The following is a 13,450-nucleotide window of genomic DNA, read 5'->3' as shown; positions in this document are numbered from 1 at the left end:
GGGCTCCAGACCCCTGATGGCTGCGGTCAACTCCATGCGGGCATTGACACTCCCCTTCATCTTCCTGGTGGCCACGTGCAGGCCAGGACACAAAGCCTGCAAGAGCTGCTGGGCCCAGAGAGTCTAGACTCATCCGTGGGATGTCTTAGGTCGTTTTGAGTACCACAGGTATAAGTGATTCCCTTCCACACACCCCACCACACCGCAAAGCTGTTCTATTTACTCTTATCCTTGTTTTATGCTTCATAAAAGCAGCATTGAGAAGGATAGTCTCTACTGCTATGCCTCTAATGCTACTACCTTCTTCACCATCTCACATTCAACACTTTTTTTCTCTCTTCTTAGATTCTTTCTTGTATATACATTCTTCCTCTGTGTCACTACTTGGCTTTTCTGAGAAATGGAAGGCCTTTTATAAATAGCACTGGCCAAGAGGAGGATACCTCTCCTTCCTCATAGAAAATCAGACAATCAGAACATACCCCATAAAGTGCTCAGGGCTGTGGTTGTTCACAGCTGTGTCTCTCTGCTGTTGGTTACCAAAAGGCAGCCCTTTCATTGCTACAGCAGAATATTCATATATTCATTTATTTTCTCCTAATTCCATATCCAAGACTACCTAGAAGTCAGGGGGTTTGGAAAAACCAAATCCCAGAGAACCCAATCTTTGATTCTTTGATGTAATCATAGTATATGAAGTATTTGAGGTATAGTTTGGGAATCAAGGTTGTAGTAGAAGATATGACTTTCCTGCTTTGCTGTCTGTGTCTCAGGATACCACTGGGGCAAGGGTGGAGGGAGGCAGCCCTTTTTCTGGCATATTCTTAGCTGCATATCAAAGTAAAACCCCTGCAAAAAGGGTAAAAACCAAAGTCCAACATTAAGAAACAGACAAAGGAGCTAGAGTGATATTGAACTCACACGAAGTAAGAAAAACATGTGGTAATTTTGTAAAAATCCTGAAGTGCAGCTCCCCTAGGGAATCCCACATATGCCTTAGGGACCTGGAACCCTGCCTGGAAGCCCTTTCAAGACTCCTCCTTGGATGGCAGCTTATGGTCCTTGGGTTGGCAAGAAGTTCCAAGAAACCAAATGTAATGTGTGACCCATTTTCTTCTAAAGAAAACTTGAAACTGCATTTACTTTGTCTCTTATGTCAAAGTTCTTGTTACTATCATTACTATTTTTTTCTTACATTTAACAGGGTTGACAACAGCAAAATTCCAAAAACACAAAGCCAATTAGAAGTCACTGAAGGGCCTTCTCAGGGGTTTCTCCAGCTCACAACTCTACTTTGTAGCTGCCATCTGTCATCCTGTGAGTCTCGATGTTCTCCAGAGTCTGGGAGGATGCCTGATGGGCATCGCATGCACGCATTTCCTTACCGAGTTTCCGTGATGTGGAAGCCAACCCACAACCCAGTTTTCCTGGCCTGTTCTATTTTTTGCCCCTCTCTAATTACTACTAGAACTGCTCTCAGGTGCCAGAGCACCCCAGTTTGGACAATAAATGATATGCTTTCTGTTAGTTGTTCGCAGTGTATGTGCGAAGCAAACACCAAGAGGAGAGACAGCCTGTCTATCAGGAGCTCATTCTCTTTAGTGATAAAGTTTGTAATCTTTAGGCAGCCTGAAGGGGGGTGCTCAGGAGCACATGGGAGGAAGGATGGGCCCAGTGAGTTGAGGAGGACGAAGGAGGAGGCGGATCCTGGAGGTGAAGGGGGGCTGGACAGGCAGAGGAAAAGGGGACAGCATCAACAGCGGAGGGGGCTCAGGGAGATGCGGGTGCAGAGAAGGGTGGTGCCCAGTGGGAGGGCCAGTGAGTGCCAAGTGTGGGAGACAAGCTGAGACCAGGGGCCTGAAGCGACAGGGGCCTGAAGCGACAGCATGAGCAGTGTGGGCCACGTCTTGCAGGCAGTGAGGAAAGCGAGGAGGGGATCACGTGGTGTCAGACTAGACTAGGGGACACCAGTAAACATTCTCGGACGAAAAATGCACCTCATTCTTAATTACAATAAAATATCCCTTCCAAGTTATGAAACGAATCTGGAAACTCTTCTCTGTCTTTACCATCTTCAGTTTTCATCGCTTCATTGCCTCTAAAGATTTAAAAAGGCAAAAAAGGGATAGTGCTTTCATCCGGGGGCTGGCACGCTTCTTCTATATGGGCCAGCTCATGAAAACTTTAGGCTGTAGGGTCCTCACAGTCTCTCCCACCACCACTCAGCTAGGCCACGGCTGCCTTCAGGCGCCACAGACAACACACCAATGGGTACACTTGGCCGTGTCCTAGAGAAAACCTCATTTACCAAATACTCCGCTGGCTGCATTTGGTAGTTTCCTGCCGCCCCCCCCCCCCCACTTTAACCCGTAAGGATTCATTCATAATAATAACTCCTCTTGTGTGAATTCAGTTATACCTCTGGGAGGATTGGTCTTTGGGACGAAGCACTACAGTGGGTCACAAACGTGTGCGTGAAGGAACGTGTGTGGTCAGCACTGGAGGTCCCGGGGAGTCGGAGGCCCTGAGCAGATACTTCCTGGGCCCAGTAACCTGTACCCTCGTGCTGGGAACCGGGTCCCCGCGGGTGGTCATCTGGGGAAGCCCCCCTCAACTGCCCCCGGCCCAGGAGTTACCTCGGCTTGCTCGGCTGCGTGTGCGGACGCCCAGCACCGGGGTGGCATCCTCCACGGCGGGCGACGAGGTCTTCAGCACGGCCTTCATGTTCTCGTGCTCTGTGGCGTCCTCCGCATAGCTCAGGCCCTGCGGCTGGCTCAGAGGCGCCGGAGAGCTGCTGGAGAACTTGCCGGACTACGAGACCAAAGTAGGGGTGAGGGGTGAGGTGACTCCCCAAAACACCAACTCAAGCCCACAAAACGTTTCATTGAGGAAAACCTCCCTCTTCGTTGTTTGTGTGCATTCTGCAGATGCATTCGCTAGGGCAGTCACTGAGGTTGTCAATGAACCAATGACACCCATCCATGTATGCCGCAAGTTCTCTGACCAGAAAGAAAAGCCATGGTCCCAGAAGGACCACACCCGGCCCTCCCCTCTCCAGGCTCTCCCGGCCCACTGCAGATTCCCTCGGTAGCTGCCTGCTAGGGACGACTGACATCAACCCTGGGAAGCACTCAGAAACCAAATCTGTTTCCAACCCCAAAGCTCTGATGTGAGAATTCAAACATGCCCCGTTAATCACATTATCAAGTTTTTTAATTTACCACCAGAAAGCACTTAAAATTTTCTTATCTACCACTTATGATGGTTTAAAACATGGGATTCAGTCACACAATCATACCACGGTAAGCGATGGGTAGAATCTTTCCAGATCTAGTCCCATCTCACTTTACAGAGAAGGAAACTGAAGATTCAGTGACATGCCAAAGACCCAAAGGGAATCAGCTGCAGGGCCCAGACCCGAACATGACACAGAAATTCATGCTGAAACTGAGTTGGGCAACACTTGCTACTTCTGGCCGTGTCAGAAATGTAGTTGTTTGAACATGCAGTACATGTACGTGGTGAAATTCTCTAATTGTAGCTGAGCAAAGAATCAGGGTTTAGATGTTTTAAAAGAGGTATGCTAGAACACTGGGCCATATGTACACAAGGGCAAACATCTGGAGGAGAAACAGAAAGTCAGTCAGACTAATGTTTGCAAAGAGCAGTTCTACAGATTCCTGGCTTCCTCTTGTCATCGAGTGTCTCAGCCATGGCAGCAGAGCCCAGGACTCATCTGCTCATGCCATCTGCACTGCTCCCTCCTCATCTCCCAGGGCCCATCAGCCCTGACTTGGACTCTGGTTCTCCCATCTGTACCGGACCCAGGAGGAGGAGCCCTGTCATCCCACCCCTGCACATGTGAATCCCAATGAACCCGATGGATTCCGGCTGAGAAAATAGACACAAGTCAAAGGCTGCCCATGAGAGGGGACTGCTTTCGTGGCCACTATCCCACTTCCTGTTTGGTTTTAGGGCTCTTTCTACGGTTATTCTAGAATCCAGTTCTCATATTTGAGTTGCCAAAAGGCTCAGACAGGGGGCTTGAGGGTAAATTCCCTGTCCACTTCTCCAATATTGGAGAGTATCTCCAATATTAGAACTTGGCCATTCCTGACAAGGCCTGGGACTCAGGCACAGCTTGGAAAATGCAGGTAACCCTTGATTCCTGGCATACACAGCATGATGAGAACCCATGTCAGGAGGTTAGTGATCACACGAAAGCAACCAGAAAACAACCATGCATGGTTTAGAGCACTGAATGGTGCTGATGCCTCATGCCGCTTATGTTAAGTTAGACTCTACAGCACGCCTGGGAAGGCCAAATGTGGCATTCTTCATGTTTATCAACAGTCCTACCTCCACTTCATCCTCTTCGTCAGTCTGCCCGAGAGGACAGGACAGGATGGAAAAGACAGAAGGGATTCTTAGATGGTGCAGAAGTCAGCAAAGATGAGAGCATCTCAATGTCATAGCAAATTCCAAATACAGAAACTGGCCATCAATACCAGGGTGCGCCCTCCTGATTTGGGAACTGCCAGGCCCTGACTGCACAACCCTCCTGCCCTCGTCCAGATATTCCCTCTGTGAGCCCCAAGGCCAGTTCTGACCAAAGTCAGGAGGAATCTGTGGGGCTCCAGACAAACCTCCTGAGGCCGCCCAAGGGCTGATAGCCAGCATACCTGGTTTCCGGACAATTAAGATCTGACTCCCAGCTCTGTGGCCTGCGATTCAGCTGGCTATGTCCTGTGGAACCCACCACAACCTGCCAGTTACCAGGGCTTTCCGTAAGTGGACCAGCCTCCATCCGCCCAATGCTCTCTGCCAGCTACTGTCCTCCCTCTCATCCCGAATGCCAGAGCCCTCCCCACCTAGGCTGCCAGGTCCTTCCACACATAGGGAAGGCAGAACACGCAGAACAACCACCCAAGTAGAATGGGTCCTGTTACCCTTTCCTCCGAAACATGAAACTCAGTTCTTCTAAAACTCTTACCTGCCCCTCATGGAGGCTTTCTGAGCTGACACGCCAAACTTTTAATTATCACCAGATAAACTTCTTTAAGTAACTTCTAAATAAAATATCTTTTTTAAAAGATAAACTGAGGGCAGGGGAAACTGAGTGGCTTAATTAAGCGCCAACTTCAGCTCAGGCCATACCTCGTGCTTCATGAGTTCGAGCCCCGTGTCAGGCTCTGTGCTGACAGCTCAGAGCCTGGAGCCTGCTTTGGATTCTGTGTCTCCCTCTCTCTCTGCCCCTCCCCCACTCATGTGCATGCTCTCTCTCCTTCTCTCTCAAAAATAAACATTAAACAAAATTAAAAAAAAAAAAGACAAACTGAAGGTGAAAGTCATGCCCATTTCTTGATTTTAGATTAAACACACCCTCAATTTAACCTGTTTCCACTGAGGTTACAAGACCAGGCCCACAGATCAGACACAAGGATTTGTGTTTTTTTTTTTAATATATATAATTTATTGTCAGATTGGTTTCCATACAACACCCAGTGCTCATCCCAACAGGTGCCCTCCTCAATGCCCATCACCCACTTTCCCCTCTCCCCCACCCCCCCATCAACCCTCAGTTTGTTCTCTGTATTTAAGATTCTCTTATGGTTTGCCTCCTTCCCTCTGTGTAACTTTTTTCCCCATTCTCCTCCCTCCTGGTCTTCTATTAAGTTTCTCAGGATCCACATAAGAGTGAAAACATGGTATCTGTTTTTCTCTGACTTATTTCACTTAGCATAATACTCTCCAGTTCTATCCACGTTGCTACAAATGGCCATTGCATTTCTCATTGCCAAGTAGTACTCCATTGTATATATAAACCACATCTTCATTTTTTTTTTAACATTTATTTATTTTTGAGAGAGAGAGAGAGCATGAACGGGGGAGGGTCAGAGAGAGAGGGAGACACAGAATCCGAAACAGGCGCCAGGCTCTGAGGGGTCAGCACAGAGCCCGATGCGGGGCTTGAACTCACGGACCATGAGATCATGACCTGAGCTGAAGTCGGACGCTTAACCAACTGAGCCACCCAGGCGCCCCAAACCACATCTTCTTTATCCATTCATCAGCTGATGGACATTTAGGCTCTTTCCATAATTTGGCTATTATTGAAAGTGCTGCTATAAATATTGGGGTACAAGTGCCCCTATGTGTCAGCACTCCTGCTTCCCTCAGACACAAGGGTTTTGAGAACAGACTAAACTTTCAGCAGCTGAAATGACAAAATGCTTCTGATTCATCAAGTTCCACACCATCCCCAGGCAAATAGCACCACACTCAGAGATAAGAGTCCTGCTCTATTTTTATTTCTAGTTTAGAACTTATTATTTTACCAGGATGATTGGCATTTTCTCATCATTAGCACATGTATAAGTTGTTACCTATACAAAATCTCGAGCCCTCTCAACATCCCCCAAAGTAACTAGCATTCCCTTTTTCTAGAAGAGGAAGCTGGGGTTAATGGAGGATAAATGTCTGTGAAACTGAAGGAAACATTTAAAATAGGAAGCCAGAAGGGGAAGCTCTCATGCCTTAATGCTGTCATCAATTGCAGCCACCAACAGGAAGAAGCCTACCTTAGCACCCCAGCAAGAGGGAAGAAGATTTCCTTCTTGCCTGGCAACAGCCCAGCCAATGAGAGAGTACCGCAACTCAGCCAATGAGAAACCACCACCACGCCGAATTCTCACTTTTTTTCTAATGGACTTTTCATTGGAAGTAGCCTCTCCCAATTTCCTCTTTTGTCTATAAAGTAGCATTCCTTTCCTTTGTTCTCTGGACTTGCCCTATGGTTTTGTCATAGCTTACATGTCCCAAATTGCAATTCCACTGCCATTCCCAAATAAACCCATTTTGTTGCTAAAATAACTGGCTGGTTCATTTTCAAGACCTCCCCACTGTCCCCGGATGTGGAGGTCATGGGTCACATGTGGGAGGTCATGTGATAGCCTGAGTTCTTGCCGCCCATCTTGAGTATGATGACAGTAGACAGGCCACCGCAGTCTTGTGCTGCCTTGTCTATGTCACCATTTTGTCTAGAACTACTTCAGGGAACAAGGAGGAGGAACTATTTAATTTAATATTGACCCTTAGCTGGGAGGACTCCTGGATTTTGAGAAAGGAAGCCTTTTTCATTTTAGAAACAGAGAAAGAAGAGGAGGGACAGGCACACAAGGACAGATACAGGGTTGACTCTAAACACAGGGTCTTCAGATTGTACCCAGATTTCACTCTATCTTGGAAAATAATTGCTTTTTCAGGGCACCTAGGTGGCTCAGTTGGCTAAGTGTCTGACTCTTGATTTTGGCTCAGGTCGTGATCTCACGGTTCCTGAGATTGAGCCCTGCGTCGAGCTCTGTGCATGGTGCAGAGCTTGCCTGAGAGTCTCTCTCTTCCTCTCTCTGCCCCTTCCATGTGCGCTCTCTCGCTCTCTCTCTCAAAATAAACAAACATTAAAAAAAGTTTTTCCGCCAAATCATGTCTGTTTTACTGCTACCACTTCCACCTTCATTTTACCCAGAATCTTTATTAAAAATGATTTACTACACAGTTTTCTCTAAAAATCATTTACAGCCCTACTGTTCAGGGACTCAATCTATCGCCTATGTTTTTAGTAGTGTAAGTTGTGTATATGTTGTTTTCTAACCAGATCATGAGGATACCCTTGGGGTATAGCTTGTCTTTTATTGCAGTCACATCTTCCTTAGTGCCCAGCGCAGTGCTGGGCACATAAGTGAGAATTGAGAAAAGAAGCTATACACTTTGCCTTAAGTGACAATATCCTAGTTTTCCAGCAGATGGCAGTCTTTGTACGTGGATGATGCCACTCTGACCACTGAAAACAGGGACTATGTTGAGGATGAAGCCTGTACAGCCCACATTTTAATGGAAATTTAAATATTTTTGAATCGAACTGCAGAAACATTTACCCATTTATAAATAGGCAAGCTGACTGTTTTTGGAGAAGGACAGAATTAAAAAATTAGTGGGATCTGTAAAAAAAAATCTCAAAAATTTGGCAAGAAATTATCATGTGTTTTCATAACTATAAGCATATTGGGCTTTTATTTTTCACCCTCCAATGTGTCTCATTTCCACAAAAGCAAGTAAGCCCCTTTTAAACTTTTAAAAATAACACCGTGGAATGCAAAGTGGGCCACAGTTTAACCAAATGGATTCAGTTTGCTTCCTGTTGCTGTCCTCTGGGAGGCTAAACATCCTATTGAACCCAGATTTCAGGAGAGGAGAAGGAAAACTCTCAGTGATGGCACTGGCATTCAGAACTGCCAGGGGGCTGCACAGAGGACTCCCTCCACAGACAAGTGAACTGAGTACTCTTTAAGGGTCAAGAAAATTCCAAGGGAACAAGGAGTTTGGGTGAGGGGGTTGGACCCTGGTGGTCCGCAGAACTGCCATAAAATGACATTTCTAAGATGATGGATTCGGTCGCCACATAAATGTCAGATCCTTCAAGAATGTGGACAGGAATCGTGTGCACTCCATTTTTCCCACAACACACACACCCATCGGGGCGCAGAAGGTAGCCTGGGGTCTTCTTAACTGCTTTTATTCCTCCCTAAAGAAATATGTCTGACTGGAGTTTCACTGAGAATTGCAACCCCCAGGACGATGACACTCCCTGTTGCTTGGTCCTTTACCCTCTCCAACCTCTGTATCGCAGAGCCAGTGTGCTTCTCGAGTCCATGCACAGATGGGATCAATTTCATAAAGACACATCAGAAAGAGGCACCTGCATGGTATGTCTTTGTCTCTGGCTTCTTCACACATCCCTTTCCCCTCTACTTATAGAACATCTCCCATCTGAATGCCCATGGCACCCGGGACCTGGGGGGCTCAGGGCTGAGGTGGGAGAGAGAAGCCCAGGAGTGAGGCAAGCATGTAAGTGTGCAGAGGCTCCCCCCCGAACGCCCCCCGAGGGGCTAAAGGGAACTCCTGTTGGATTCACTGTTGTCCAGATTTCTTCCCACCTGAATATCCTCTGACTCAAGGGACTGCCAGGAAGCCCTCAGATTATGTCTTTGACCAACCTCACCAATTATTTCTCTATTCAGAGGCCTAGAATGGGTTGCCCATGGGTCAACTGGTTGGTTGCACATAGCATCGTTATGATGATGAAGCTCCTGAATCAACTCCCAAATCAGTAGTATACCTGTCTTCCTATGATAAGTGGCATCACCATTTAACTGTTTTCTTTTCTTCCACTTTTACCCACATCCCAGAGGTTGAAGAATCAAGCCTTTAATGACACCACATCCCACAACACCCCAATATGGGTTAAAGTCCCTCCACCAGCCACACATCCTTAATTTACATGTATTAGTCCCACGTATGTTATATAGATTTTCGCAGAAATAGTAGAGGAATAGTTTACGAGCACTATTTAAAAGATGGACATTTTTTTTCACAGTGGGGGGTGGGGAGCACAGCTCCCAAACTGTGGGGAGATTTTATGGTTGATCTACTTTCACAATAAATGACATGAAACTTACATCGGTGATCATCTTCCCTCTGGTCTTATTTCTTTCTCTGTGGTTGGCCCGTTTCTGTTTCTGCTGCAAAACCCTTTCCCTGGTGGTGCGATACTCCAGTGCAAATTCACTAAGGATCCTGCAGAACTTGTTTATGTTCACTTCCCGAATCGCGTAAGGTGGGTGGCCCATAAAGAGCAAAAAGGAATGGAACCTGCGATAAAACACACGATAATGGTGATGGCTTCAGTTTTAAAGAACAAAAACCAACGGTCTCAAAACTTTCAGTAAGAAACCAACCAGGCAGGCATCGTGCTTTGGGGTTGAAGAGACTTGAGTGAAAAATGCAACCAGAAGTCAAATTCAACTCGCTTTCTCGCTGAAGGAGGATGTCTAGGTGTTAGGATTTTAGGAGATTACTGTTTTCCTTTTGCTTATCAGTGTTTTAATGCTTTTCTAAAATGTGTACGCAAATCTTTCGTAAGAGAAAGGATGAAGCACTGTCTTAAAGACCGCAGTTTCTAGATTATGTAGGAACTGAATAAGGAATAAGGGAATATTGCTTAGTGATTCCTCGATGACCTGCTTTCACGACAACTGGAACACACGTGATCACCTGAGTTGTCAACAGGTGGTTTGTAAAAATGCTGATAAAATTTTTTGTGAGTAAATATTCCGAAATATTTTCTCATGATATCATATACAATCTTAATTTTATTAGGAAGCACCAAACAAGCAGCACAAAATAAATTTCAGCTATTTAACTTCTAAATTAAAAATTAGTGGATTTTAGTGACTTAGCAATTTTGTAAAGGAAATTAAATAAGCAAACATGTACACGACTTTTAGTTATCCGGAAATGAGAAAGAAGATACGAGAAGACAGAGGGACATTTTTATGTAGACGGAACAGTATTATATAAAGGATACCACTATTTATGGACAACTACTTTGGATTTTGATCATTCTAATTTTTACTGTTTGAATAGGGGTTTTGATAGGTTTTCAAATGAGAGAAATTGGCTTATTCCTTATGTGAAAAATAATAAAACATACAACTTATAATTAAAGGGGCTGAAAAAATGTTTACTACCAGAGAATTTAGCTACACCTATAAAGCTGTTGGAGAAAAACAAACTGTAAGTTTTCATGACTTTGGATTAGGCAATGATTTCTTTCTTATATGTGACACTGACACCATCGGCAACCAAAGAAAAACACAGATAAACTGGACTTAATCAAAACTAAGCACTTCTTTTTTTTTTTTTTTTTTTTCAATTTTTTTTTTCAACGTTTATTTATTTTTGGGACAGAGAGAGACAGAGCATGAATGGGCGAGGGGCAGAGAGAGAGGGAGACACAGAATCGGAAACAGGCTCCAGGCTCTGAGCCATCAGCCCAGAGCCCGACGCGGGGCTCGAACTCACGGACCGCGAGATCGTGACCTGGCTGAAGTCGGACGCTTAACCGACTGCGCCACCCAGGCGCCCCTAAGCACTTCTTTAAAGATGTTTATTTATTTGGAGAGAGAGAGAGCACGAGTGGGAGAGGGGCAGAGAGAGAGAGGGCAAGAAAGGGAATCCCAAGCAGGCTCTGCGCTGTGAGCACAGAGCCTGATGCGGGGCTTGATCCCACAAACTGTGGGATCATGACCTGAGCCACAATCGAGAGTCAACCCCCCAAGTGACTAAGCCACCCAGGTGACCCCCCCCAATTAAACACTTTTGTGTGTCAAAGGACACCATCGAGAGTGAAAAGACAACCCACAAAGTGGAGAAAATATTTGCAAATCATGTCTGATAAGAGATTTGTATCCAGAATATATACAGAAATCTTATGACCCAACACTGAAAAGACAAATGAAATATGGACAAAGGATCTGAATAGACATTTCTCCAAAAAAAGATACACAAATAGCTAATAAGTGCATGACACGGTGCTTGACATCATTAAGCATTGGGGGAATGCCAACCCAAACCACAAGGAGATGCCACTTAACACTCACTGGGATGGCTATAATAGAAACACACACAATAACAAGTGGTGGTGAGGGTGCAGAGAAGTTAGAGCCCTCAATCAGTAGCAGACGGGAACATAAAATGGCTCAGCTGCTTATGGAAAAGTCTGGCAGTTCCTAAAAAGTTAAACATAGGGTTACCATATGACCCAGCACTTTTGCTCCTATATATATCCCCAAAAGAAATGAAAATATGTGCCCACACAAAACCTCTACAGAAATGTTCACAGCAACATTAATCATAATAGCCAAAAAGTAGAAACGACTCAAACGTCCATCAATAAATGAACAAAATGTGGTCTATCCACACACAGTACCACATAACTGGCCCCACTTCCTGTCTCACCTCCAATGACCCCAGCTGCACTAGACTCCTCAAGATCCCTTGAACAAGCCTCGGACTCCAGGTGTGCTATGTGGACCCGGAGATGGCTGAGCCAAGAGCCTGCAGGGCCTGTGAGAGGGGCAGAGAGGCATTCCACTGGCAGGACCACAGGCTCTGAAAGGTGTCCACTCCTAGCCGTTCCCGCTCTCCCATCCTAAAGGATCCTGCCCCAAATATCACCTCCTCAGAGAAACCTTCCCTGATGTATTTTGTAAAACAGCACCGTGTCACTTCCTGTCTCAATTATACTCTTAATTTTTCTTCCTGGCTCTTACTACTACCTGACATTATACACTGGCTGTATAATACATGATGTGTTGAGATAGGAAGGCATGTGCAAGAAAAATCAAGGGGACAACCAGTATCTTTGATCGGTCCCATCATCCACCCTTTCCATCAAGTGTGCCACTGAGTAGAGGGTCTGGCCCAGGAAGGGGAAGGGTGGATCTGGGGGTACCAGGAAGCCAGTGAGGGTGTCACTTGTCTCTGTGCCGGCCAGCAAGGCCTTCCTCCACACTTGCATCTGGGCCCCCGCACTCCAGCGCCCACCACAGCATATACAGCTCAGCCTAACGGGTCTGCGGGAGCTGAGTGAGGGGCTTGCAGGTGAGACAAGGCAGCTGGAGGGGCAGCACGAAGGCAAAGGGTAAGACGCAGATTCAGCCACGCAGAACGAGATTTTCTCAGCCAGGCAATGGTTTTGAAAGCTAAGTCTTACCTAAAGAGGACTAAGTTGTTTCATCTGCCCCTTTATCAAGAGGAGACCCACTGGACTAAGGGAGGGCCAGACAGGACAGGGAGGTAGAAGCACCTGCTTCTTTAGCTTCATGAATGAAGGAGCAGGGAAGGTGGGAGGCCCGATGTGCGTTCTCATCTCTCCCCAAGAAGGTCCTGGAGTGGGGAGAAGTCTGCCGAGAGGCTAAGGGGTGCCGAGGGCAAGAGGAACTTCTGTCCCACCAGGAGGCCCTGGTACGAAACAGAGGGTTCCGGGCCCAAACGGACCCCCCCCCCCCCCCCCCGGCAGAGAGGGAAGGGCAGCCTCGTAAGGTGAGGAAGCAGTAGGGTCCGGCCAGACTCACTGGCCCTCATGGATCCTGTGTGGTGGACAGTGGACCCTAGGGACCCAGGGGGTGAGAGCAGAGAGCCTGCAGGGTCTGAGGACACAAGTGGAACAGAGGGGAGACCTGATGAGCTGTCCTTTCAGTCCATCAGTCACACCAGGAGGTGCTGAGCAGAACTGCCCTGGCCTGTCCACGTGGGAGGCTAGTGAGTTTCCAGAGGGCTCCGTCGGAGAACCTACCCCCGTCTTCACCACTGGGCTCTAGAAATCACTGGACTTCCCCAAGGTCAACTTTGGGAGGGGTAGCTCGGAGGAGTCGAACTCTTGAAGTCCAAACATTCGGGAGACTAACAGTTTAGCTGCTTATCCTTTGACTAGGTCGGCAAACTGCTACCCAGCCAGGCAGTGGGTCATTGAAGAGGTGGGCTGAATGGCAAAATAAGCAAAAGTTATTTTGTCTGTGCAGCTGAGCGTCCTCAGAATAGAACCGCAGCT

At 46.7% G+C, this 13,450-nt stretch overlaps 1 protein-coding gene across 4 annotated transcripts in view; it reads right to left on the bottom strand.

The window, feature by feature from the left end:
* Window positions 1-13,450, bottom strand: part of FHOD3 (formin homology 2 domain containing 3) — a 470,296-nt gene that overhangs the window by 15,229 nt on the left and 441,617 nt on the right. For all 4 annotated transcript variants that reach the window (XM_047828303.1, XM_047828305.1, XM_047828304.1 and 1 more), the window contains 2 exons: window positions 9,516-9,708; window positions 2,637-2,811 (listed from right to left, as the gene is read on the bottom strand). In XM_047828303.1, coding sequence (XP_047684259.1) covers window positions 2,637-2,811; window positions 9,516-9,708 — 368 coding nt within the window. The remainder of the gene's footprint in view (window positions 1-2,636; window positions 2,812-9,515; window positions 9,709-13,450) is intronic.

Source organism: Prionailurus viverrinus, chromosome D3, assembly GCF_022837055.1.
Source record: "Prionailurus viverrinus isolate Anna chromosome D3, UM_Priviv_1.0, whole genome shotgun sequence".
In the NCBI taxonomy this organism is placed as follows: domain Eukaryota; kingdom Metazoa; phylum Chordata; class Mammalia; order Carnivora; family Felidae; genus Prionailurus; species Prionailurus viverrinus.
This window is presented reverse-complemented; position numbering and strand designations above follow the sequence as displayed.